This window comes from Lichenostomus cassidix, chromosome 17, assembly GCF_008360975.1.
Source record: "Lichenostomus cassidix isolate B80296 chromosome 17, HeHo_3.0, whole genome shotgun sequence".
Taxonomy (NCBI): Eukaryota; Metazoa; Chordata; class Aves; order Passeriformes; family Meliphagidae; genus Lichenostomus; species Lichenostomus cassidix.
The window spans coordinates 3,476,710-3,503,326 of record NC_139497.1 but is presented as its reverse complement, the minus strand read 5'-3'; the positions used below and the strand labels follow the sequence as shown (position 1 = coordinate 3,503,326).

The 26,617-nt window shown below is 51.1% G+C and overlaps 1 protein-coding gene across 5 annotated transcripts in view; it reads right to left on the bottom strand.

Annotated features, from left to right (window-relative positions):
• Positions 1 to 1,922: 1,922 nt before the first annotated feature.
• Positions 1,923 to 26,617, bottom strand: part of VAV2 (vav guanine nucleotide exchange factor 2) — a 118,799-nt gene continuing 94,104 nt past the window's right edge. Inside the window, exons 6-29 of one of the 5 annotated variants that reach the window (XM_085076878.1) lie at positions 25,986 to 26,084; positions 24,459 to 24,527; positions 23,840 to 23,940; positions 20,709 to 20,808; positions 19,390 to 19,485; positions 18,780 to 18,848; positions 16,386 to 16,472; positions 15,183 to 15,268; positions 14,794 to 14,926; positions 14,122 to 14,136; positions 13,623 to 13,732; positions 12,740 to 12,841; positions 12,549 to 12,637; positions 11,775 to 11,791; positions 11,549 to 11,570; positions 10,252 to 10,379; positions 9,969 to 10,043; positions 9,376 to 9,428; positions 8,582 to 8,698; positions 8,385 to 8,472; positions 8,173 to 8,296; positions 7,243 to 7,329; positions 5,176 to 5,330; positions 1,923 to 4,418 (exon numbers count right to left, since the gene is read on the bottom strand). In XM_085076878.1, coding sequence (XP_084933004.1) covers positions 4,371 to 4,418; positions 5,176 to 5,330; positions 7,243 to 7,329; positions 8,173 to 8,296; positions 8,385 to 8,472; positions 8,582 to 8,698; positions 9,376 to 9,428; positions 9,969 to 10,043; positions 10,252 to 10,379; positions 11,549 to 11,570; positions 11,775 to 11,791; positions 12,549 to 12,637; positions 12,740 to 12,841; positions 13,623 to 13,732; positions 14,122 to 14,136; positions 14,794 to 14,926; positions 15,183 to 15,268; positions 16,386 to 16,472; positions 18,780 to 18,848; positions 19,390 to 19,485; positions 20,709 to 20,808; positions 23,840 to 23,940; positions 24,459 to 24,527; positions 25,986 to 26,084 — 2,070 coding nt within the window. In that variant the 3' untranslated portion in view covers positions 1,923 to 4,370. Of the gene's footprint in view, positions 4,419 to 5,175; positions 5,331 to 7,242; positions 7,330 to 8,172; positions 8,297 to 8,384; positions 8,473 to 8,581; positions 8,699 to 9,375; positions 9,429 to 9,968; positions 10,044 to 10,251; positions 10,380 to 11,548; positions 11,571 to 11,774; positions 11,792 to 12,531; positions 12,638 to 12,739; positions 12,842 to 13,622; positions 13,733 to 14,121; positions 14,137 to 14,793; positions 14,927 to 15,182; positions 15,269 to 16,385; positions 16,473 to 18,779; positions 18,849 to 19,389; positions 19,486 to 20,708; positions 20,809 to 23,839; positions 23,941 to 24,458; positions 24,528 to 25,985; positions 26,085 to 26,617 lie in introns of all 5 variants that reach the window. The other 4 variants (XM_085076877.1, XM_085076880.1, XM_085076879.1 and 1 more) reach the window with 4 other exon arrangements.

Below are 26,617 nucleotides of genomic sequence, written 5' to 3'. Positions count from 1 at the left end.
GAGCCCTTCAGGATGAACAGTGGGGAAAGCAGCAGCTGCTGAGCCCCTCTGAGCCCAGATGTGAGTTCAGAGCAGGAATTAGAGGGGTTTATTTTTCGTGGTGATCAGTCCAGTGTAGAGGGAGCCCACACAGCTCAACCTTCCCCTATAATTTTTAGGTTAATTCTAAAATAAAGCAGCGCAGCAGTTCCCGCGCCAGCTGGAGTTTTCTAGGTCACAGCAAACGTGGTTAATGCAGGGATGAGCCAGCCAGGCGTGCTGCAGACTGTCAGCACTGCCTCTGCCATCCCAATCCCATCCCAATCCCATCCCAATCCCATCCCAATCCCATCCCCATCGGAGCTGAGGGCTCCCCTCTGCCCCACACCCTCAGTTTGGGTTTGGGAAAGCACCACCAGCACATGACCCCAGAATGAAAGCACCCAGATCCTTCTCTGAGCTCTCCTCTCAGCCACCCCCCTGCAGTTTGGACCCTGCTTTTGGGATGCACGTGAGCTCAGCCCCAGTGTGGCAGGGGGAGGTGGCCACCCGCTGGCTGGTGGCCACAGGGCTCGAGGGGCAGGTGGCTGTCACACTGTGACACAGCAGGAGCTGCTGGTGGCACAGGGCAAACACAGCCACCCCCACTGCGTTTGCTCAGAGCTCACGAGGGGGATTTTGTCAGCAGCTGCTCTTGCTGGGGGAAAAAAATAGAATAAGAAATAAACCCCCGTGCCTGGTGTGTCCCCTCCTGGGGCTGGCAGGGGCTGTGCAGGGCTGGAGCCAGCTGTGCTGGCCCTGGCTGGATTTATCCTCCTGCTAATGCCCCTGGAATGCTGCTCCTGCTCTGCTTCCTGCACCTGGCCGTGGCTGGGCACGGTGGATAAATGCCCCATTGATTCCTGAGCTCTCAGACCCTGCATTGCTGCAATCCCAGGGGAAGATTTTGGCACCAAACCAAGCAGAGCCGCTGTCCAGACACCCACCTGCCACCTCCAGTCGCTGCCAAAAGGTTCAATGTCCACAGCCTTGGCTGGCAGGGATGTCCCCAGGGGCAGGACAGGACAGGAGCAGATCTTTGCATTGCCCAGCTCTTGGCTCCAGTGCTGCATTTTGCTGTGCTGTTGCCATTCCACCCAGCCAGGGCCAGGCTGAGGCTCATCACCAGCAGGGGAGGCACCAAACCCTGCTATTTCATACGTGCTGAATGTTGGAGAGATTCCCTTGGACCAAACAGCCACCAGGAAATTCATCCCAGGCAGGGTCAGCACTTGGACTGAGGCTAAATACCTGGCTGGGCAGCACTTTCCCAAAATTTAGTGCCCAGCTGGTGTCCTGATTCTCTGTAAAACACCTCTGCTCATTGCTACAGTGCCTTCCAGCTGACCCTGGGAAAAGTGAAGCACTGGGGACTCCAAGGGCAGGAGAAAATGAATGTTTTTAATTAAAGGACATGGCAGCTCACAGGGACATCACCTCCCTGCTCGGGGTGAAGCCTCCTGAGCACCCCAGGATTTTATAAGCAGCTGTGCAACTTCTTTATTGCTCTGGAAGATGCTGCTGCCTGCAGGGCCAAGTGGGATTGTGGAATATGATATTCAGGAGTGACTAAAAGCCATGGAAAATCATCCCTTTTCCCTCACCCTGCAGGGGTTCAGCTCAGGAAAGCTCCTGGATGGGACAACTGCACGAGTGGCAGCTGCTCAAGGAATGAGAAGGAACCTGACAGGCACTGCAGGAGGGATTTACTCCAAATTTTGGACGGATACAAACAGCGTTCATGCCAGGAATTGGGAAGGATCCATCCCTGTGAACATCCCTGGATGGGCCAAGCCACCCTTGAACCTCAGTGCAGCCAAAAGGGATTTTAGTGACAAGAACCCCAACACCATCCTGAGCCCCTTGGCACAGTAAAAAGCATGGCTGGAATAAAAAAAAAAACCTATCAGCAAAATTACACTTTATTTTTTCGTTGGGGAATTTACTTTGATGAATTGTAACTTAAAAAGGCCTGGAAAAACCACATGCAAAAGGGTTTCTAAGTAGCAGCTAAAGTTTCTATTCCAGCATTACAAGCTATTCCAAATGATTTTCCAAATTCCCAGCTAGAAACTATTCCATAAACCAACAGTTTTATCTTTAAACCCCCTCCACCCTACCCCAGTTAGTGCAGTGCAAAGGAAAAACCCAGAGGAATTTACATATTATTTTCCAACGTATCCCATTGCAATTCCGAATGACCTGCGATGAACTAAAATAATATATACAATTTTCTCGCCATCATAAAAAAAAAAAAAACATTTCCCTTTCTTATTCACAGATATATTTGTGGCAAATGGCTGAATAATTACTTACAAACAGAACAATCTCTTTTTTTTAACAAGTTTCTTACACCAGTAAACACAAGAGGGAGAGCTCTCTGGGAGGAGGGGGTTTGGCAGGGCAGGCAGAGGTTGGGGTGTCCCTGTGGGGTGTCAGGGACAGAGGTGCCAGGTCTGGGCTCTGCCAGGGTGATGCCACCTCACAAAATTGGCCACGTGAAACAGGAGGGGCTGTAAGGCTTGAAGATCTGAGGCATGAGCCATCAGGAGTTTGTGTGTCCCATCCTTCCAAACACACCCTCAGCTCCAGCCCAGCCTCTGGAATGGGAATGGAGCCCTTTGCAGCTCCCTGCTGCCTGCTCCCCTCAAACTGAGCGTGGAGAGGCTGCCTGGGAGGGGTTAGCACCAAACAGTACCTTGGGAAAGCCCTGAGCCCCCCGTGTCCCTGTCACCCCACACCCCAGGAGTGGAGGCACTCCCAGAGCTCCAGGAGGAGCAGGGCTGGGCTTGTCACTGAGCAAAAACACGGAATTCCCGAGTTGGCATCATTCCCTTGTCCTTGAGAGCCCCAAACTTTCCATTTCTTATCCCAAGCATGACCCTGCTGCTCTGTTTGCAGCCAGGATCCCCTGTGCCAGGGACTGAGGGCATCAGCACTGCTCACCCAGCCACCTCTGGCACCTCCCAGCCCTGCACCAGCATCCCACACCAGCAACACGATGCTCCACGGCAGGAGCACCACCAATCCCAGAGGAAAATCATCAGGGCGTGGAAGCACCAGCTCAAAATGCCACATATTCAGTGAGGCAGCTCCTGGGGCTCAGATACAGGGATGTGCTCCCTGTCACGCTCCCACACAATGGGAATTTTTACAATCCCACACATGAATTTGTTCGTATTTGCACTTTGGAAGAGAATTGTGGAGCTGGAGAGTGAAGCCAGTGCCCGGCAGATGATGGCTGAGATTCCCAGCCGGCAGCTCTGCGCTTTGGGAAGGGCAGACTCAGACAGATGGTGCTCAGGACACAGTGGGAATGTCACAACAGACGGACCTTTACTGGACAGCAGCAGCAGGAACAGCCTGGGGGAGGAAGAGAGCGGGGAAAACACTCCCAGCCCCCAAAAGTGCACACAGCTGGGAAGAAGAGATGCTTTCAGAGCTCGGGGACAGGAAGGAGGAGTTGGTCCCATAGCCCTTACTCAGGTGGGTTCGCCCTGAGCTCTTGAGGTGGGATTTGTCCTGGCTGCAAGAAAAACCAGCCTGGCTTGGGGGAATCCTGCTGGGAGCAAGGGGAGGACAGAGCCAGGGACACATCCTCTGCATGTACCTGGTGGCAAAGCACATCTCCAGTCCTGCAGTGCAGCCAGACCTCCTGCTCACCCAGTGGGACCAGTCTGCAGCCTGGGCAGCACTCCTGCCCACGGCAAGGCTGGTGGGACTGAGGTGGTTGTAAGGATAACGGGATTGGGGATGCCAAAGCAGCTCTCTCCCCTCCTGTCTGACCCCAAAGTCCACTTCCAGCCTACATCTGAGGGTCCAAGTGATTTCACAGCCCTCTCCCCCTCCTGGGCCAGGTGTCCCCACCCTGCCCCTTGGCCTGGCCACAGCACGGTGCTGCCCACGGCTGCCAGGGCCACTGCCAAAATCCTGACCTGGGGAACCACTCCAGTGGTGTGGCAGGGGGTTTGCCCCAAATCCTCCCCCAGGCACAACCCTTCAGCCTCCCCCTCCCACCACCACCCCCAGGGTGGCTTTTAGAACACCCTGACAAAAAAGGGGTGCTGAGGAGCCCGTGCCCCGCTGGGCACCCCAGAGTCTCTCAGCTCTGTCCATGCAGGGAGCACAGCTCTCCCGGGGCTTTCCCGCAGCTGCTCCATCAACACCACATCCCACAGACCATCAATCTTCTATACACGGCCTGGGGAGGCCCTGGCAGGCGCTGTACACAGGGGGGATCCGGGTTTGGCTGCGGGAGCAGTCCTGGGAGGTGTCCGGCACTGGGACAGGCGTGCTCGGGCTGCAGCTGCTGGCTCCGGGCGCTCGACGACTTCCAGCGGCCATCCCCGTGGTCACTGCACCCCTTCCTCCTCCACGTAGGTCGAGGGGAACCAGCCCACCTGGGAAGGGGGGAATGGGAGAGGTCAGCTGGGGCTGGGGAGCTCCAGGGGTACAGAACCGAGGGTGGTGGAGTCCAGGGAGGGTTTGGACAGCTCAGGCACGGGGTGGGATGGTAGTAGGCATGTGCAGAGTCAGGAGTTGGACTCCATGAGCCCTTCCAGCTCTGGGATTCTGGAAGGGAGCCCCTGTCCTGTCACTGGGATTATTCCCCTGCTATAGTGTGCTTTCCCAGCCCTGGATGTGCAACACCCCAGTGGTGGTCAGCCATCACCCAAATTTGGGATGGAACTAACGCCTGTGCATTGCCCTGGACACATGGCCTGCCAGCCATCTCCCAAATTTGGGATGGAACTAACTCCTGTGCATTGCCCTGGACACATGGCCTGCAATACCTAAGGGATCAGGGCAGGAAGAATCTGTCTCCAGCACTACAAACTCCATGGGACAGCAGTTCAAGCCATCAGCCTGCTGGTTTCACCAGGATGCTGAGCCTTTAACCTTTACCCCTGTGGATATCCCCATGGGCAGCTTTAGGGAAAACCAGACCTTCCCACCACATGCCCCCACCCATCTTTGTGCACTGGACATCACTGTCACTGTCACAAAAGCCCCCCCGAGGTGGCTCTCATGAGGTGACAGCCCACGAGAACCCAGGAAAGAGCGAGAGGGAGTGGGACACATCCCCTTCCTATTGCTGTCCCACAGCAGGGAGAATTTCCCACTGCAGGAACAGGACAGGAACATCTCTGGACTCACCCTTCCGTTGGTTTCCCCCTTCCACCATCCCTGGTCCCCTCCAATCCTGCTGTAGATCTTCACCACGTCTCCCTCCCGCAGCGACAGCTCCCGCATGTCCCGCGCCGCGAAGTTGTACCGCGCCACCGCCGTCCCTATGACCCGGGGGGTGAACACTGCCAGGGGACAAAGCACAGCGTCAGGAGCAGCCCCACGCTGGCTGAAGCCTGGGGAAAGCTTGGAGAGGTTCAACCTGGGTTTTCCAGCATGGCACTGAGAGTTGGAGCTGCTCGGGTGGAGGGGTGGAAAGCCTGAGCTGCTCGGACCAGCGTGGAACGGGGTGGTTGGGATTAAACGGGATTCCTGCTGGGATTTGAATGGCTCTGTGAGCTTGGGAAGCCTCTCTCTGCTGGTCAGAGGGTTGGTGGGGATTGCTGGGGTGAAGGGCACTTCAGTGAGGTGGTAAAAGGAAGGATTTCACAGGAATATACAAGCACTAAGAATAGAATAATGGAAAAATCCTGTTGTGCCCTCAATCGCTGCTACAGAGCTCCCAGCACCTGATGGAACTCTTTGCAAATCAACTTGGATTTAAGCTGCCTCAAAAATTGAGTTATTGGGAATGGATTCTCCCAGAGGTCTTGAGCAAATCCTGTGTGCTTTGCCATGAGGAGCAAGAAGCTGGATCCTGGAACCTCCCTGCTCCTCTCCCTGCCAGGAAAAAACCTCAGAAACTCAGAAACCCTAACACTGACCAACAATCTCCCTGTGGTGAGGAGATGACCCCAGGAGCCACCCCAGGAGCCAACCTCCAGCAGCACCAGCACAGCCCCATGGATCTCCATCACTTCAGGCAGAGGATGCTCAGGGGAGGCACAAGGAGGGGGGAAGGCAGGGACAGCATTCAGCATTCCTGCCCCAAGGTCTGGGCAGAGGTAAAAAGGCTGGAGAGCAACAGTGGGAGGGATGGGATGGGCAGAGGAGGAGAAAAATGCATTTTCTCTGACGTTTGCAGAAAAAAACCCATCCTGAGGGGATGTTGTGTTTCACTCCCCTCTTCGCCCCAGCATTTCCAAGGGTTAATTTCATTTATAAAAGCGTGCAAACCAAGGTTGAACGAAGTTTGGGGGAAAGCTTTGCCCAGGTTTTCAGCTCTGGGGGTGGGAGGAGATGAGGATGGCGATGGAGATGGTTCAGACACACAATGTGCAATCACTGGAGGGTTCATCCCTCCTGGCCAGGCAGCCAGGCTGGAGAATGGACAAGAACCACAGCAGATTTGAGCTCTTTCATCAGGAGCTTGCTCAGAGCCCCTTGCCACACAGATGACTTCTTGCAATACTTTCCATGCAGTGATAGAATCTCAAAATCCCAGATTTATGCTCAAAAAGTGAAGCATTCTTCCCAAAGATGGCACCCAGAAAGGAACATGTGGCTTTGCCCATAATATTCCCTGTCCAGCCTAAAGGAGAGACTGAAAGATAAAAGCTGAAATGGGCATTAAAACTGGCAGGATTTTGCTCTGATCCCATCAATGGGGAGGATGAACACATTAAATCCAAAAGCTGGGGCACCACTGCACTCCCTGCAGGGAGACTGATCCCCAAAACACCCCTGACACCACAGGCTCCCCCCTGCCTCCTCAAGGGGCTCCTGAGCAGCCGCAGACAGCAGAGCTCAAAACCTGCTGGACACTGAGATATTCTCCTGGAGGACAAGGAGGGTCAGACTAGGGCACAGTGCGATGCTGATGCTCGTGGGGTGAGACACATGGGGTGAGCAGGTCGAGCTTGAAGTACATCATGAGATCCCAAAGTGCTACATCCACTTTTTTTCGTTAATTTTAGCCCCTTTTCTCAAATAGCAACAAGTCCATCTCCTCCCTGCCTTGATTTTGGGGAGTGCGTTTTGCTGCCAGCCAAGCCGCGGTTAATTAACTGAATTAACTGATTTCCCAGGGCAGCACTGGGGAGCCCCTGAACTGGCTGTGGGGATGGAGGGACAGAGGGGACCCTGCAGGTCCCACTGGTGATGGCTTTCAAGCTGGGGATGGTGGCAGGTCTCTCCAGCAGGGAGAGGCACTGGTACCTGACCAGAAGGGACTGGAGGAGCTCTGAGAAGAAAAGTTGAGGCCCTGAGGACTGAGAAAAGAAAAGTTGTAGGAAGCGCAGGAGGCTGCAGAGAGGTTAGAGAGAAACAGAAAGAGGCAGAACACACATTAAAAAGGAAATTAAAATAAAATATTATAAGGCACAGTGCTTTACAAGCTGGTGGAGGAATACAGGGCAGAGCATGCAGAGGGTCTTGTGCAGGGGCTAGGAGCTGGGACAGCTGACAGAAGTTCTGGCCACAGCCCCACAGCCACTGTGGGGGCTCAAAATTCATCCTAGGGTTGTATTTAACGCAAAAAGGTATTTAATCAACTTTTAAAACCTATCTTCCTTTGGTATTCTTTTTTAAATATACCATGGAGAAAAATTTTTAACGTTAATTTTTCCCCACAAAGCAGTTAGTTCTGCACTCAGGCTTTTGGACAAAACAACATCTTGCATTACTGTACATTTTGCTGCCCATTAGTTTTGATTTTTTTTTCCTTTCTTTTTTCTCTCAGACACAAACTTACCATTTTACCCATCACCTCCATTAAAGGAGTCCCACCGGGATTCAAACCAGCACAAGTCACACTGGAACCATCAAAGCACAAAAATCTCACGTGGGTGGGAAAGACAGGATAAATCCCACTAAGTGAGCATCACATCCCTGCTCCCAACCAGAGGGAGGGCAAACCACCCTCAAGGTGGCAGAACCACAGCAGGGGAACCAGCCTGTCCCAGCAAAAACTGTCCCTTCAGAGAGCACTGCCAGAGAGCCCCAGCTTGGCCAGATCCCCCTGACCCCATCCCAAAAATGCCACCAGAATTGATCTGAGGAACTCAAGCCCTCCAGCAAAGGTGCAAATCCCTGCATCACTGCTCTACAGCTGGCTGGAAGGGGCAGGTTTTCCATGAGGAGTGTTACCTGGGGAGCGAGTGAAGGTCCTGGAGGTAGAGCGCTCCCGGGATTTGTAGGGATATTTCAGCGTCGTGTCCAACTGCTTGAAGCTCTCCTTCAGAGAGTGGCTCTGGTAGTACTCAACCAGCTCCTGGGAAGGAGGGAGAGGCATCAGGCTGTGTCTGCCATCCCCTGCATGGCTTGGAGTGCACATGCTAGCAGGGAGGACAAAAACCCACCAGCAAGCTTTCGAACTTCTTGGCTTCCGTGATGTGAATCCAGTTGTCCTTCTCCACCACCTTGATGTGCTTCACCTCCTCGTTGAACCTGCCAACAGCAGGAAAGGCACTCAGGGAAATGTAGCCCCCAGCCCTGGCTCGTCCTCTGCCAGTGAGAAATATGAAATGATTGGATTCCTGAATGAGGAATTACTCACTTAATACTGATGGCAAAGCGCTCAGCCTCGGCCGGCCGCTCCCGGATCAGGTAAGTGCCGCTGACGTGAGACTTGAGCAGGTTGTCTGTCTGCTGCCTCTCCATGTTCCCTGCAAACCTGAGCCCAGAGGTCAATTAGTTCATTTCCTTCATTAAAATGAATGCATATCTTTAAACAGGCATGTTTTGGATAGAAAGGCACATCTTTTTTAATGGCATGAAGGTTGGAAAGCAGGGAGAGAAATGTCCCAAATATCCTGAGCAGCAAGCCAAGTGCTCTGAGATACAGAAGAAGATGTTGAGCCACTGAACCACAGAGTATGGCCTCTCCCCTTTGAAATACCTGACACCAAGAAAATCCCACTAATTGGGAATCAGTCCCCAGGTTAATGAGGCTTCAGCAAGAGCTGGAGAGTGGAGGTGATTTCTATCCATGAATTCATAAACCTGGCTGGGCTTGGAGAGAAGGAGCAGCAGGCAAGCCAAGCACAGCCTCTCCTGCCAAGGCAGGAATCGCCTCCTTCCTCCCTCAATCATTTTCTGGGCACAGAAAATGGGAAGAGAAACCAGCATCTCTCTTCTTGCCTCTGACCCTCTCCACCAACAAAGAAATCCCCACAGATGCTGCCAGGGCTTTCCACACCCAACCACCACTGCAGCAGCTGCCCCATGGCCACAGGGAAAGCTGGCTGCAGAGCACTGCCAGAATCCAGAATTCAGAATTCCTCCCTGGAGTGGATCCCTGACAGAACAACCACCAAGAGGCGAGGCTGGTTTCTCTTGCTGCCCACTCACCAGGGGTACGCCGTGTAGTCGATCTCCCGCGAGGGCGGCCGGCTGTTGGGGGGCTGCAAATTGAGAATCACTCATTAGTGATGAGCCAGCAGCTCCTCGGGCTGTGGGATGCTCCTCTCCATGGGAAGCTTCCCTCTGCCAAGCCATTCCTGAATTCTGGGCTGCTGAGGGCAGTGTTGTAGCTGAGCCTTGCCCTCTCAGCTCCCAGGCTGCGTTTGGTCATTTACCTGAGTGGTTTTGAATTGGGAAGCAGCTGACAACATTACAGCAAGCAGCTAAAAACAATTAAAACAAACCAAATTTCCCTGCACTGGGCCTGATTGTCTCTGCTCCCGAGTCAGCCCTGCAGAGAAGGAGCAGAGGCTGGATGTGATCACACCAAGCCCAGCCTTGGGAGCAGGGCTCGGAGCACCCTGACCTGACCCTCCCTCAGCCAGGGCATGAGGGATCCACCTCCCCTATGGGTAGAGACCTCATTGAAGGCTCAGGGGCTTTTTGGAAGGACTGAGACCTCAGGATCTCAGGTCTCAGGGACAACCTGAGTATCTACACCCACCTGGCAGTGCCAGCTCTGTCTCCTCTCAGGCACTTACCCTGGCATCCACGGGGCAGGGTTTCACTGAGGAGCTGGGGAAATAACCTGACTTCTTCGTCTGCAGCAGCCTCCCCTGCAAAGCCAAGCTGGGCATCAGTGGGGCATGCACTGGGAGCACTGGTGTCACTGGGCAGGGTGGGGACAGGATCCAAACTGCCTCCCAACCCCCAGCACATCCCCGCACCAGGAATGGCCACAGATAAAAGGGATCATGCAGAAGTCACTGGTTTAAAAGTTCCCAGGACTTTCCCAAAGAGATTCCCAAAGGGAATCGCTCTCACCTCCCACCATGGGGAGTCAGGGTCTCCCCTCAGCAGCTCGATGACATCCCCAATCTGAAAGGTCAGCACTGGCTTCCCAGGAGGGGCTGGGTTTCCATGGTAATTCTGAACTGCCACCATTTTAGGACCTGGGAGAGAAGCAAAACGGTTTCACCACCTTGTCCCTGCTGAAAAAAAACCCAAACCCACCCCTCCCGAAGGCTGCTCCTCCTAACACTGTGAAAAGGCACAGCAGGCAGGATTTGGGGGCAGGAAACATGAAAGCAGAAAGGAATGGTGTCCACAGAGAATGTTCTTGGCTCCTAAAGCCACACGGATGAGTGAGTTCCCTGAGCAAAAATAAACCCAGCAAGGGCCGAGCTGAGCTGAAGCTCCAACTCCCAGCCCTGCACCTGAATTTGAGCCTCACTGGGGCACAGGAGCTCCTGGCAAGCCATGCCTGGCCAGCAGCAAAGCCTGCTGGGCTCAGCAGTGACACCAGGATTGCAAAAGGGACTAGAAGCACTCAGCTGCCACGGAATGTCAGCTGGACCTGGGACTCAGACACCCCTGGAGCTCCCAGTCAAAGTCCACTTGTCTTGCCAGCAGCTGCACATTAAATAAGCTTCCCCCACTGCACCAAACCCACAGTGTTTGTCCTCAAAATGCTTCCCCACCTCTGCCTCTCCCCGCCCAGCAAGAGCACTGTGTGCTTGTTTTGTTGGGTTGTTTTTTTTTAGCCACAAATTTGATTCAGGTTTCTTTTTTTTTGCCAGGCTTGGCTTTGCTTCCGTCAGAAATAGCACAAAAAACAAATTGTTCTTCTCCTTTGAGCCAGAGCAGGGGCAGGGCAGGCCCAGAGCTTTGTCCAGGCAAGTTTTAAACACAGGAAGACAAAAAAATCATTGCAGTAACCTTTGTGACTGATGGCCCATCAGAGGCCCTGAGCACACTGGACATGCCAGCAAGGAAGATGCTCCCCATCAGCAACACATCTCCCTGCCAGGACAAGCCTGGTCTGCTCTGAAGGTTGATTTGGCACAGGAATATTGGTTAGGCTCTCCTTGGTCACTGACAGGAGCTTTGCTGGCCAGGGGCACAAGGACACCCAAAGAAATGATGTGGCAGCAGAGACAGCAGAGACCCCAGTGCCCCATCAGCTCCATGACGGCTCACAGGACCTCTCTGCAGGTACTAAAGCTCTTTTCTGGTTTTGGAAGGAGCCTCCCCCTCCCACACACTCAGTGCTGGGGATTCCTGCAGCCACCACTGAGCTGTCACCTCTCCCTGCCCTCCTGTCCCCCGGCAATGCCCTTACCAGGTCCAGCGCCCAGGGAATCCTGCAAAACAGGAAAACATCTCCATGAGGACACATCAGGCTCAGGTCTCTCTGCCAGCACCCCCCTGATGGCACTGGGATGGGAAACCTTCTCCCCAGAGCTCCCTGGCACCCCCCAGCCCATGGGACCCCTCTGAGGCCAGAGCTGCCCACCCCCAGACTGGCCAAGGACAAAGGGGGTGAGAAAAAGGGTCAAACCACCTACCTGGTCTGCTGAAGAACCTGCAAGAGAAATGGTGGAGTAAGGGGTTAATCTAACAGGCAACAAACCCCATTTTCTGCCTCACTGATGCTGGGAGTATCAACCAACTGGTTCAGGGTGTGAATTTGCTGCAGGAAGCCCAAAGCAGAGCTGGGGTCACTGGAGTCATTTCTCTGCTCTGGGAGGGCAGGAGCTGGGGAGGGACTGCAGCCAGGCAGGGCCATTTCCTCACTGGCACCAAGTGCTTTTGTTTCTTCCTCCCTCTCCTCCCAACCCAAAACCTCTCCAAAGCCACCCTGTGACACTCCTGGAGCATCACCAGGGTTCTGCCCTGGGCGAGCACAGGAGAGCCACAGCTTTGCCCAGTTTAGATCAAGGACAAATTTTTGCCCTCCTTTGGGACATTTGGGATGCAGAGATGAGCTCTCTCCTCATCAGAAAGGTTATCCCTGCTGCAGACCCTCCTGCTTTCATTATCTAATGATGAAGAAGTGATCATCTCTCCTAAATGCACACCCACAAGGGCTGGAGCTGCCATGATCTTCTGCCATCCAGGGGATGCAGCTCTGCATTTTGGAGAATTTTGGCTGCTTTATTGGCTTTTTTTATTTTAAAAAACATATTTTTTATGTTTTTTAAACCACCAGCCAATGTGAATTACAGCCCTGGGAGGTGGGTGGGAGCACACTTGGATTTTTGCATGCATTAACAACCACCAGTGCTTTACGGAGTGAATCTCTCAGATCATCCATGTGCTCACAAAATGGAATAACTCACCCATCTTGCAGGGAGGAATGATCTCCAAGCACTCCTTGTGAGCACCTGCTCCACATTTGGGGCAAAGATAGCCCTGGTAGAAGGTTCCTCTGTGCCAAAAAAAAAAAAATCAGAAAATCCTAATCCAGCCTCAGCTTTGAGATTTTCCTTTCCATGTTTTAATGCAGAACAGAGGGAAGGTTGTTGCTCACCTCAGGAACATCCTGCAGGCTTTGCAGTTGGTTGTCTTTTCAAATGTGTACATCTGGAAGTTATGGTGATTTGCATTGGCTTTCTCTGGCTTTATGTTGGACCTGAGGGAAAGGACCTGGGGGTTATCATCCTTAATAACAACCTGGGGGTTATCATCCTGTCCCCACTGGGCTGTTTGCAGTTCAGTCCAAGCTTGGACAGATATGGAATCCAATGTGAAAGGAGATCAGGGTTTGGTTGTGGAGAGAGGGTTTTGCCCATCAACCTTCCCCTGGGACAAGAGTCATGGATTTGGCCCTGCCTGAGTCAATCATCAGCTCTGCCCAGAGCTGTGGCACAGGACCAAGCCCTGCTCCTGCTCTGCTCAGGACCATCCTCCCTCCTCCCACTCCAGCCTGGTGTCTCCTCACAGCCCAGCACCACAGGGAAATGTCCTTTCAGTGAATCCCAGAAAGGTGTGGGTTGGAAGGGACATTAAAAACCATCCCATCCCACCCCATTCCATGAGCAGGGACACCTCCTCATATCCCATTCTGCTCCAAGCCCTGTCCAGCCTGGCCTTGCACACTTCCAGGGATCCAGGGGCAGCCACAGCTTCTCTGGACACCCTGTGCCAGGGCTCACCACCCTGACAGGAAGAATTCCTCCCAACCATCCCATCTCAATTTCAGAGATAAACCCCAGTTTCAGAGCTGCTCTGCTGGGGATGCTCAGAGAATGGTCCTGAGCTCCTTCTGCACAGGGACTCATCCAGCCAGCCCACGTGAGCTTCCCCATCACAGCTTTCAGAGCAGAGCTGCTCTCCAGCGACCTGATGGTCCCAGACACTTCCCCCCCATGCCTGGGAGCTGCACCCAGGGCTAGAGCAGCCATCATGCTCACATGGCCATTTCAAACTGCTCCATCCACTTCCTCTTCATCTCCTCTGTCTTGCAGAAGAACTGGAAGCCCTGTTTCCCCTGCAGGTGGATTAGGTAGAAGCCGTATGACCACTGCAAGGAAAAAAAGGAGAGCTGAATTCTTTCTTTCCACACTTCTATTCACACCCCTCTGAGCTCCTGCCCTGCCCCTTCTGCTGAGCCATGCCCAGGGAACAGCAGGGAAGGAGGCAGGAGAGCTCTCTGTTCCTCCAACACATCCCAGCTAATGATGCCTGAGCCGCCCTGGCGCTGTGCTCTTGGAGCAAAGAGCATTTCATGGTGGCAGATGAGAGAACCCACATTCTTCTGCTCCACTGGATCCTCCCCAGGGCTGTGTCCCTGGCTGACAGCAAGTGACAGCCCAGGAGGGACATCTGAGCTGCCCACTGCACATATGCTCAGCCTGTCTCATCACCACACTGCACACAACCACACGACAGGGAAAGAGGTGCTTTGCTTACCATTTTTCCGTGAGACTAGAAAGCATAGGAGAGCAAAGTGGAAATAGATTTCATTAAAACACGAAGCCAGCAGCATTCCCTCAGCAGCCAAGTGGCAAAATTGGCTGTTGTCACCCCAGAGTCCCTTATCCCATCTGTGCCAGAGCTCTTCCTGTGGTGTGGAAGTGGATTTAGCTAACAGGGCTCTGCTAAAGTGGGAGCTGGGAGGTTTTTTCCTCCAGGTTTTTCCTCCATGGCTGCACAATGAGCATCAAACCACAGGAAAATGATGTCCCTTCAGTGCTTTGAGTGCCAATTGTGGCTCACACTGCCTTTCCAGGCTCCTCCACCCCCCAGCTTGTGGGAGGAAGAACATCCTGGACCTTCCCTCCCTCCCTGCCCTCCTCTCCTGCCCATCTGACACTGGGCCAGAAAGCAGGGAGCAGCTTCCTCCCTCCCAGCTCCAGCCATCCCAGCCTCCTCAGGGCTGTTCTGCCAGGACAGAGGTCAAGGATCCAGCCCAGCCCCACATTAATAAACATTTCCCAACGTTCTTTAAGGCTGCCCTGAAAGCTGAGCGTTTATTTTCCAGCTTTTTGCAAGCCCTGTTTCTATTTTAAAAGGCTAATGGGAACATACTACCCCTGACACAGCTCCAAAGTGCTCTCCAGGGCTAATCCTTGGTCCACCTACCTTCTTAATGTCCTTGTTATTCATGGGATCATCAGTCATCTTGTGGAAGAGCAGCTCAATAATTTCCTTCAGCTCATAGTTGTATCCTTTCCTCTTGCAGACGATCACCACTTTATCAAATAAAAATAAATACCTGCCCAAAGCAAGCAAATAAACAGGCAAGGCAGTCAAACACCTCATTTAAAAAATCCAAGGGGAAGGATTTGGAAAGCTCTGCTGAGCTCCCCAGCCAGCGCTGCTCACTGCTCAGCCCCTGCTGTGATTTCACACTGATGCTGGGCTGTGTCAGTGAAATTCCAAGCAATAATTAAATCAATGAGCTCAAGGGGAATGGCCAAATGAGGGTGCATTTAGGCTGGGGACATTTCTGAGCCCTGCTGCCCGCTCACCTGTCCTGCTTGGTGTGGTTGACGATGGAGCGCACCTTGAGCTCGCCGTCGATCTTCGGCCGCCCAAACTCCTCCAGCTTCACTTGCTGCGGGGAGCAAAGCAGGGCTGAGATCCACAGCCAGGCCTGGAGCTGTGCTTGGGGCAGGTGGGAACCCAAAGCTGCCTGGATTGCTCTGTCCAGCCCTGCCTCAGGCTGCCAAAGCTCCTGGGAGCAGCACCACCTTCAGCAAGGGGAGCTCAGAGATGCTCCAAGGAGCCCAGAGAGGCTCTAGGGAGCCCAGGAATGATCCAAGGAGCCCAGGGATGCTCTAAGGAGCTCAGGGATGCTCCAAGGAGCTCAGAGATGCTCCAAAGAGCTCAGGGATGATCCAAGGAGCTCAGGAATGCTCCAAGGGGAGCCCAGGGATGCTCCAAGAAGCCCAGGGATGATCCAAGGAGCTCAGGAATGCTCCAAGGGGAGCCCAGGGATGCTCCAAGGGGAGCCCAGGGATGCTCCAAAGAGGCGAGAGAGGCTCCAAGGGGAGTCTGTGCACAAGCACAGCTACAGGACCACAGAAAATCCCTGGAGCTCCAGCACTGGCCCTCCAGGGCAAGGCTCAGCACTCAAAGCATTTTTGCACACCACTCCCCACCTCCAGCAAGCTGTTTTTCAGGGGTTTCCGCAATAATTAAGGGTTTTGTCTCTGCTAAACAACCACCAATTAAAAATTCACTATTTCCAAACGAAGGCAAGGCTTAAAGCCCCCAAATCCAGCAGCCCTCCAGGTGTGCTGATGCACAGCAATGGGCCTGAGTGTTTGGCACCTCTGGAGTTTGGAGGATGAGATTCTCCTTAAAATATCTGGTTGAGGTTTTGGGGATTTGATGCTTTATTACATGAGCTCTTCTCCTTCACTTTCAGTGAACCTCTCCCCTCTTAACAGAAAACTCACTTAAACAGAAACCAGATAGGCTTGGGGAATTTTTGGGTTCTCCTTGCACTAAAAATGTGAGAAAAAGCTGAAGAAACATTTTTAGGGCAACACCAACAAGAGAAGCCACCCTCCATCACAACCAAAGCAGCTTTGTGATGGAGCAGCCACCTCTGGACCATTAGCAAAACATGAGTGTCTGAACATATCGGCATTAGTGGTAATTGCCCAAAAAAAGGAAAAAATGTTAATAACAAACTAAATTGGGTTCAAGAGGATTTCCCAGCTTACCAGGTTTTCTATAGAGCTCTGAAATTCACTTATTTTCTTCAAAGTCTCTTTGTCCCTCTTGACTTCATTGATGTACATGGCCAAGTCCTTAAAAAAAAAAAGGGTGAATAGTGATTTTTACTTTACCTTCCCCAGGAGAACAAACACCAGCCTGGCTCCCTGAACCCCTCAGGAACCTGAGCAGGACTCCAGAGCTGCCAGGACAGGTGAGCACAGGCTGTTGGTGCTCCCAGTGCTGAGCCAGGCAGGTGCTGCAATGTTTGCCATTTCCCAGAAGATGGCAATGCATGAATCCATGGCAATGCACTAATCCAGTGCAGCACAGCGATCCCAAATTTTTACCCATCAGAGACAAACAGCCATCCCTTCCACTGAAACAACTTCTTGCACCTTTCAGAGAGGATTTGCTGTGCCTGTTTGCTTCTTATTTGCTCCCTCCTTGACCTCACCAACAGCTCTTGTCAGCTTGGATTAAATCTGAGCAGGGGATTTTTTAAGTCATCCCCCCCCGGGTCAGACCTTGCTGAGCTCCCCAACACAAGAAGGGTTAATCACAGCCCATAATCACAGATCTGTGTGACAATACTTGTAACATCACCCAGCCGGGGATGGCAGGGATGGTGATGAGGAATGACACAACCTAAAGCCTTCTGAAGCAGGGAAACACAATCCTAGGGAAACACAATCCTAGGGAAACACAATTCCAGGGAAACACAATCCTAGGGAAACACAATTCCAGGGAAACACAATCCTAGGGAAACACAATTCCAGGGAAACACAATCCTAGGGAAACACAATCCTAGGGAAACACAATCCTAGGGAAACACAATCCTAGGGAAACACAATTCCAGGGAAACACAATTCCAGGGAAACACAATCCTAGGGAAACACAATTCCAGGGAAACACAGTCCCAGGGTCTGTGGAATTTCACAGCTGCCTTTCCCCCACCACCACTCAGTTCTGCATTCTCAGGAAGAGGATTGCTACCTGCACCAAAGAAACTCCACCACAGACATTATTTTTTTGTGAAAATCCTGCTCTTGCCTCGCAAAAACAACTCTCCATGCAAAATCAAAGGGATCTGAATCCCTTTGGGAATGTCACTGCATCCACCCCCCTGCACAGCTCTGGCCCCAGACAGCAGCAATGTCTGCTGCCTGCCAGCCCAGCAGACAGAAAGGCTGGACTCGTGATGAAAGACATCACTTGGAAGTTAAGCTTTGGTTTACAGATCAATTAAAACCAAACTGAGTGGCTTTCAAAGCCCCCCGAGCCCAGCATGGTCAGAATTCTGGTGATGGGGAGGAGAAGAGAGAAACCTCCCTGATGGTTATCAGTGTCTTCCTGCAGAAGATGCTGAGTCTGCAGCAGAGGCAGAGCAAAAATACATTTATTTTTCAGCAGTGGTGCTGGTGATGGGGCCATGAGCAGGGTTTAGCTGCTGTCACCAGGTCCAGCGTTCATCTGAGGCCACTGCAGAGGGCTGGGAATGCAACGTCCTTCAAACCACCTCAGCTCCACAGAGCCACACATCAGCTCTGCATTCCTGGCCTGGCAGGGATAATGGCTGGAAAGGTCACCCAGCTTATGTAAGAGGCAGGAAATGCAGGGAATTACAAAAGCTGCAGCTCTGAGGGGGAAAACAAAGTGACCACGAGCACGAAAATGAAGCCAGGGTGGATCCTGAGGTGCTCTCCAGAGAGAAAACCAGGATTAATGAGCATCCTCCACTCAGGCTCTGCTGACAGTGGATGTGGTGTGAATGTGTGTGTGGGGAGACATTTCAGAGTGGGAAAACATTTGGATGATTCTACAGTTTTTATTTTTTTGTTGCTGATGGTTTCCTCGAGATTTTGGGGGTTTCATCTAAAAGCTGGAAAAAGCTTTCAACGAAACAAAATGCTGATGCCAGAAGTTATCAATCATTGAAAGAGCATTTTCCCTATGACAAAAAAATATTTTTAAAAAGGTGGATTAAAGGATTCCACCTGGCTAAGCACACAGGGAACACTCCACACACTCAGCTCCCATCGCTGCCACACTCCCTGACTTGCTGATCCTCCTGGAGCTCCTCCAATCCCTCCCAGCAAAAACAAGAGCCGGATCTGGCAGAGCCTCTTTGCACACAACAGCAATCAGGGAAAAGTCAGAACTTGTCAACAAAGCCCAGCTCCCCTCGCTGCCTCGGGAGGGGACAGTGGTGACAACGGATTGTCACAGCATCCAACAGCAATCAGTGCACTCAGGTGTGCCCAAAAGGAGACCTTGCCTTCCCTCGAGCTGCTGCTGGATGGTTTTTCCATCCAGGTTTTAGAGGGACAGAGCAGAGGGATGCTGAGCTCTGCTGTCCCCAAAGCCAGCACAGTCCCCTCCCCAGCCTCACCCTCCTGTACCTGCATGGCCTCCAGAGCCTCCTTCAGCTGCTGCTTCTCCGGCCGGTCTGAGGAATGGCTGAGCAGCTCCTGGAAAAATAGAAATTAATAGAAATAAAGAGTGTGGATGTGCTAGGGAGGATGCCCAGACTCTGCCTGCACTGGACAGGGACTGACTACAGGCCTGAGTGGTAGCAGGGTGGTGACAGGGATTCCAGGGGTGACAACAGGGATGCCAGGGAGGTGGCAGGGAGGTGGCAGGAAGGTGGCAGGGATGCCCAGGCAGTCAGCTGTGGCCGCAGGACAGGGAACACACCAAGGGCTGGTGCTTGAGAGATCTGTTACACGGAGCTGACGGCAGGAATTTCACACATAATCAGATTATATGCAAGCTTATTTTATATTCATTAAGTGCCTCTCGTGGCTAACAAGTGCAGAATTACCCTGGGTCACCGTACTTTAGGAGACACCACAAATGTTATGTCGTGTTAAGCAGCTCCAGTAATTATTTTATTTGAAAGGGAATAAAAAACACCAACCCTTGCTCTGCATTTGGCAACGATTCACCTTCCACTGACAGAGCTGAAAGATGCTGCAGCAGAGAGGGAAGTGCCAGTGCTGAAAAACTTACTTTCAAGAGGAGATGATACTTCAAAACTCTTTGCATTGGAACCACCAGCAGATCTTGCAGTTTGAATTTCCCATCCTGGACCTTCAGTGTGCACTCCTAGAAAAGAGATCCATAAATCAGCTGAGAGGAAAACCAGGTGCTTCCCACTTAAAAAAAAGTCTCCAATGTCTTGTGGATGTTCGTTTGGCTTCTGTAAACTCAGTTCTGATGCCCACGGGCTCGTGGTCCCTGCAGGCAGGGCTGGGGGTCCCACCACAGAGGATATCAAGGAATTAATCCCAAGGGCTGGACCTAAAATAAAGCCATTGCCATGCATGGGAGCCACTCAAGCTTAATGAGATGCTGCTCATTAGGGCAGTGCATGAATTCTCTCAGACCTGAGGAAATGTCAAATGAAAACACATTTGGCCACCTCCTGGCTGGGCCAAACTGATGTGGGTGATTTGTCAGGGCTGGCACTGAGCACACAGCCCGTGGCTCTGGGCTGGCTGATGAGCATTAAGTCATTAAGATGAGCTAATTGTGGTCGCAGGAAGTTTTGCCACCGTTGCCTTGGCCCAGACCCATTTCAGTAACGTGACTCTGCCCTGCCAGAGCTGCCTCGAGGAGGGAGAGACAGGAAAATCAACACGTTCCAGCCTTGATGTGAGACACACAGAACACGCTTGAAACAATTCCTAAATGCAGTTTTATCCCTGAATTGGGTTTACACGGGGAATCACAGTGAGTTTGTGGGAGGGAAGCTAACGTGTGCAGACAGCCCGGCAAATTCCGATTAGCAGCGAGAGCAAAGCAGGAATTAGGGATGAAAACAGGAGCTCAGACAATGCATCCCTTCTGGGGCTGCTTTGATTCACTTAATATCTGCATCAGCCCCTAGTCACACTAAGCCTTGACGATGGGAAGGGCAGGAATTTGCCTGGGGATTGGGTTTGCTTCTGCCCGGGCCTGGTGCTGCTGGTGACTTTGGAAAAGCACACTGCTCCTGGCTTGGGGATGCTCAGGGTCTGCACAGCTCAAAGAACTTGTGCCAGCCAGCCCCACTCAAATAAAGTTAACTTGCTTCAACCTGGATAAACTTGGGGAGGAAGGACAGAGAGCTGGCGAAGAGATAAGGGAAAAGCAAGGGATCAGGGCAAGGTAACCCCCAGCTCTGCTCTCTCACATCCCTCAATCTCACATCCCTCAATCTCACATCCCTCAATCCCACATCCCTCTCCTCTTCCGCTAAATCAAACATTCCCCAAACACCATTCTCAGCTCCAGCAAGTCCTTCCAAACCCCAAAAAAGGGGATGAAAACACTCAGCCCCTGCTCACCTCCACCTTCTGCCGGACATCCTCCCGGTTGGCGAGGAGGTGGTTCAGGGTGTTCTGGGCATATTCCATGTGGCTGCAGTATTTGCCATAAATCAGCAGCCTGGAGAGGAGGAAATCAGAGTTTTAACGGGAAATGCTGGCAGTTATAACCTGCTGTAAAAGATATATAAATGTGTGTACAGCGAAACGACAAACAGCTATTCCCCCATATAACTGCTTAGCAAAGTATAAACACTTCTTTTATTGTGTGGCTTTTGGACATTTAAACCTTCAACATTTAAACATTTAGAAGGTTCCAGAGCCTGTGGAGGTGATTCAGTAGAAGGGGCTGGGCAGCCAGAGCACCAGAACTTGTTTTTGGAGGGTTAGGTGAGATATTGGGATGAAATTCTTCCTTGTGAGGGTGGTGATGAACTGAGAAATTGCCCAGAGAATTTATGGTTGACCCTGGAAGTGTCCAAGGCCAGGCTTGGAGCACCCTGGGATAGTGGAAGGTGTCCTGCCCATGGCAGGGAGTGGGACTGAATGACTTTTAAGCTCCCTTCCAACCCAAACCATTCCATGATCCTAAGATATTTCTCTCCCACATTTTAGAATCATTCCTTCTCGAAAGAGCCACAGGGACCTAGAGATCAAGAGCCTTGGTAATTGGGAAAAGAAGGTTGTCAAAGCCTTTGGAAACACAGCGAAGCTCTGCATGGACTCCCCGGGCTATAAATTTAAACACCTGACAAAAGAGAGCAGTTTGGTGGTGGATTCCCCCTTTTTCCTCACTTCCCTCATTAATCCTGCCTGACAGGTTTGGGTTTTCTCCCCCTGCCTGGCCGTTAACTGTTGTGCTGCTGATAAGACACATCTTCCATCACACACTGCAACTCATCCATTATTTTTGGGGCTTTGTCTCTCTCTGTGGAGATGATCTGGGAGCCACCGACCCAGCGTTGCTCCATAAGCATGGGACTCTCAGAAACCCAGAGGGAAGGAAATAAAGAGATTTATGGAGCCACAGATTATTCCTCTACCTTTTCCCCCCTGACAACTTCTTGCTCAGGCACAATAATATCTACCTTGCCAGCATGGGGAGAGTTTCAAAGAGGCTTCAGGAGCATAAATTCAAACCTCTGGCTTTCAGGGAAAGAGATTTACAAACTATTTCCTCAAAAAAAAGCCCCTGCAAAGCCAAGGAGCAATGCATCATTTTGCCAGAATGTCTCCAAGGATGAGGAGGGAAGCAGGAGCTATTTGTCATGGATAGATTTGATAGAGGAAAGTCTCCTGTGCAGGGACCAAGAGGGGACTCTGGAGGTTCTCATTCCTTTCTTGGTGGGGCAAAACCATCTCCTCAGAGAGTTCACTTTCTCCTCCTCCTAAATTTTCTAGATTTCCATTTCCTGTAAAATGTGGTATTCTTGTCTTTGCTGATGTAGAAAAGGACTGTGGCTATTTAGAACAGGTTGCTCCAAACTCTTCATCCTCAACAATCCGGTTTTGGGGATTTCTCCAAGGCAAAACCCCCCTTGAGCAGCAGCTTCCCACAGCACTGATGACATTTTTTGATGTCCCCAAAATCCCAAGGGACTGAACAGAGCTTCAGATCCACCATCACCACCTTGCAGGTCTGGCCTGCTCCTTCTCTCATATCTTCCCAAGGCTTTTAGGTCCTTCAAGAAGCTGTTTGCAAACTCCCTTAGGAAGGGGTGAGTTTGTTCACCCACCTGCATGGAGTATTTATTGAAAGGCTCAAAACCAAGCCTCGTGCTCCTGCACAGCCATGGGGCATCCCTGGGGAGCAGTGCCACCTCCAAAATTCCTCCTGTGCCCCTTCCCTGCCCCAGGGATGGCACTGAGCTGAGCCAGGAATTAGAAGATCCAAATCACCTAAGTGAGTTTTATGAGTATTTTTTAAATTATTTGCATTCTTCTCCGGAAACTTTTTTTTTTTTTTTTAAATTTAATCCAGAAAAAAATGCCCTTTGTAACAAGAGGCCCCATGAATGATGGAATATGTGACCTCACGGTGTGTTATTAATGCAGATGGTATTTCTGGAGTTATTGACTTCTGAATGGCATTTCTGTGTCTAGACACTGGTTTAATCACAGTGAAATAACAGCCTGGCACCGTTCCACAATGAATCACCCTTTGATTAGTATTAAGGATATTAAAGGCTTTTATCAACCTTATCTCTGGGCTGGGGTGCTGCTGCTGGCAGCTGCCAAAGCACAGGATCGATCCTGTTTGCAAAAGCCACTTTTGCATATATTCATCGTGCAAAAGGTGCAGGGTGAGCCCTGAGCCAAATCTGGGATTCTTTAGGGGTGAGGAATCCCTTTGATCTCAGCAGGACCAGCTCTGCCCTGCGCAGGAGTCATCCCACCACATCCCAGGTCTGCAGGAGATCACACTAAACCCTGCAAGGCCACTGAGGTTTCAGCTCCTCCCAGCTCAGCATTCCCATTTTATCCCCTCCGATGTGTCCCCTAAACACATTGGATATCCAGTCTCCTGTGGGATGCTGAGCTCGAGAAAAATCCAGGTGCAGCCTGGGGCTTGCAGGAGCAAAGATCCACAGGAGCCACACTGGCTGCTCACAGAGATGTCCCAGCCTCTGCTCTGCCCTGGGTGACCCAGATGATTGTGGTTGGATTTGGCTGCTCAATGTCAGCACTGAGTGATGTTCCAGCAGTTTGCTGTGGAGGATGCAAACCTGGGTGGCTGTGAAAGGCATTTCTGCAATTACAGAATTATTAAGGCTGGAAAAGACCTCCAAGACCATCGAGTCCAACCATTAACACTGACACCAAACCATGTCCCTAAGCAGCACAGCCACATGTTTTTTGGACACTTCCAGGGATGGTGACCTCCCCACTTCCCTGGGCAGCTTGTTCCAGTGCTTGACAACCCTTAGAGTGAAGAAATTCTCACTAATATGCAATCTAAACCTCTCCTGGTGGAACTTTAAGCTGTTTCCTCTTGTCCTCTCTCTTGTTACCTGGGAGAAAAGACAAATCCCCACCTGGCTCCAACCTCCTCTGAGAAAGCAGAGAGGAACAGAGAGCTCTGCTCAAATCTCTGAAAATATTAACCCAAATCTGTTCCAACTAGAGCTGCCTGAAGCCTCGAATTCCTTTACCTCTCTTTGAATTCCAGGAACACTTTTGCCAGGCTGCTTCCTCCAGACATCATCGAGACATCGATGGCTCTCAGGAAGCTGAAGTGCACTTTAATTAGGTCCTGAAACAAAGCAACAGTCAATACTTTACACACAGTCAAAGCAGGTGGGCAAACAGAGCCTGAAGAAATGCACATTCACTACTTCATCAGGCAGGGTTTTTATCCTCTTTTAGGTGTTTCTAAATAGTTATTCTAGGGGGATGCAGCTCTGTCTGGCTGGAGTACAGGGTGGAATTCCAAGTTTTGACCCAGACCCTGTGCAAACCAGAGTAGAAATAAATCCCTTCATCACCCTGTGCCCAAACCATCTCACCCCACTGAAATCCACAGCCCCATCCTTGAAAAACCCACTAGATATAATTATTTTCTCACCTAGAGTTCCTCTATTCCCCACCCCTAAAACAGAGTGTTAAAGAACATCTAATCCAGTTTAAGCTCCACAGCACACTGAAGGCTGAAGCTCTCCAGGTGAATGCACAAATCTAACAGGAAATCAGAAAAACCTCCTCCTAAGCAGGGAGAGGGCTGAGCTGTTGGGAAAAGAATAAAGATTTAAGGCACAATGGCCACACCATTACCTCCAAATTGATAAAAATAGCTTCCATGTCCTGGGGAGTCAGTACCAGCCTCAGGGGGTTCATATAGTTCTGCAAGGAGGAAATGGGAAAGGGATTGAGAAACTGGAGAGGAGGAAACAAAGAGGGAGTTGTGCAAGGGATTGATTTTCTTTTTTTCACCAGTTGAGTTTACCTGGGCAGGGAAGAGCCAGGTTTTAATGAGTTTAGGCACTCATTAAAGAGTGATGAGGGTGAGCAGGGGGAGAAATGGGAAGCAGGAATTCCCCTGAGTGCATCATCCCTGAGCTCCTCTTGGCTCCCAGGGCACTTCCAGGGCTGGGAAGGTGCAATCCCCACCCCATGGGTGCTCACAGCCCCCTGCCCTGCCAAACCCATCACCGGGGGTTCAATGCACTCAGCTCCTTCCCCTCCCTTCCCAGCACTGCTTGGCTGCACTCAAACACCTCCCCAGCTCCTTATCTCCCAGAATTTTGCCCTTGAAAATGCACCGATGATGTGATTACACAGGCAATGCCTTTCTGAACGAATACATATTAATAGGAACATCTACGTGACTTGGGGCTGCAAAAAAAACCCCAATGCAACACACCCAAGATGGGAACTTCCACCCATAAAACAACCAGAGCCTGCAAAGCCTTTGCAAGCTTTAATTGATATGAAAACAATAATTTAACTCTTCCTTATGCTGAACCAGAGGGCTGTGGCTGTTTCCAAGGAACGAGGGCTCCTTGGAAACATAAATGATGATATATATATTGGGACATTTTCCTGGGAAATGGGAAATGTTATTCCACTGTGCTGGTTTTGCTCACAGCTTCTCTGGGGGAACTTGCAGCAGACAGAGGGGAAGAATGGCAAAAGGGGACGAAACAAAAGCAGCAGGGTGGTTAGAAATGACAGCTTGATTTTCCTTATTGTTCTTCCTTCCCGCCGCTTTCCTCGGAGCAGGAATCACCTCCAGGCTCCATCCACAACTCCACTGCCTCACTGAGGTGTTGGCTTTTGTTTTTTGAGAGAAAGGGACCGCAATAATTCATCAAAACCAATTAAAACCCCCTGAATTGAGGCAGCAGAATGCTACTTTTAATCCAATTAGCTTCAACGGCGAGTCAGCGCAGCTTCAGCACTTCGGAACAGAGCATGGAATAAAGGAATTATTCCGTGGCAATCAGAGGGATAAGAGATCTCTGCAAACATGGCTCTTATCAGCAAACCCGGCCTGGCTGAGTGAGGAGTGGGAGATTCTCACCCCAGGATAGGAGGGACACAGCAGGAAGGTTTTCAGCCTTTTTTTAATCAGCAGCAATCAGAAAAAAAGCTGCTGTTTGCTCCTACAGGCTGTACATTTGTGCCTCTCAGCCTGGGATTTCTGGATCTTCCTTTTCTCCCATTTTCCATGTGGATGCATCAATCCTTCCTCCTCATATCTGCCAGCTCTGGGAGCAAGAAGCAACCCAGCAGGATTGCTGTGGGATCCAGGGCTGGAGGGGAAGGGGATGAGCTGGGAAAAATGGCCTCAGTTCTCACCTTTTCTATATCTTCAAGGGTTTTGTAGTATTTGGCCTCAGTCTCTTGGATTTCTAGCAAACAGCAATTTCTTTTGTCATCTTCTGTCATTCCCATTTTCTAGGAAAAGGAAAAATAAGGGATGGTTAGATATTCCCAAGGGTGGTCCAGAAACCTGGTGGAGCTCCAGTTCAGCCTCCAACTACAGCGACCAAGCACAAGTTTGGAAAGTCAGGAGAGAACCACTACTGGGTTAAGCTAAAAGGAACTATTTATATCCAAAAAACAAAAGGAGGAGCCCTGGCTGTGTTATTAAAGATGTTCCAACATGGCAAGCTCTGCACTTTTTGCATTTATTACAGCTACACCACCAAAGACTATCAGCTAAAGAAGAATAATAAGAGATAAAGGCTGATTTTTCCCTTTTTAAATTTTTTTTTGTTTTTGCTTAAGATGAAACTCGCAACAGATACTAAGTGGGTCATAAATAATACATTAGATTTATACAAATCCCTGGCCAGGGTTGCCAATTCTCACGATTTTAGGTCAAATCTGATAAAAATGTGCTTTTCCCAAAGCCCCAACTCCTGGAGTCAACTCTGACATCTGCAAAACTCAGAGTTGGGAGCTGCTGCACTTAGCAGGGCAGAATC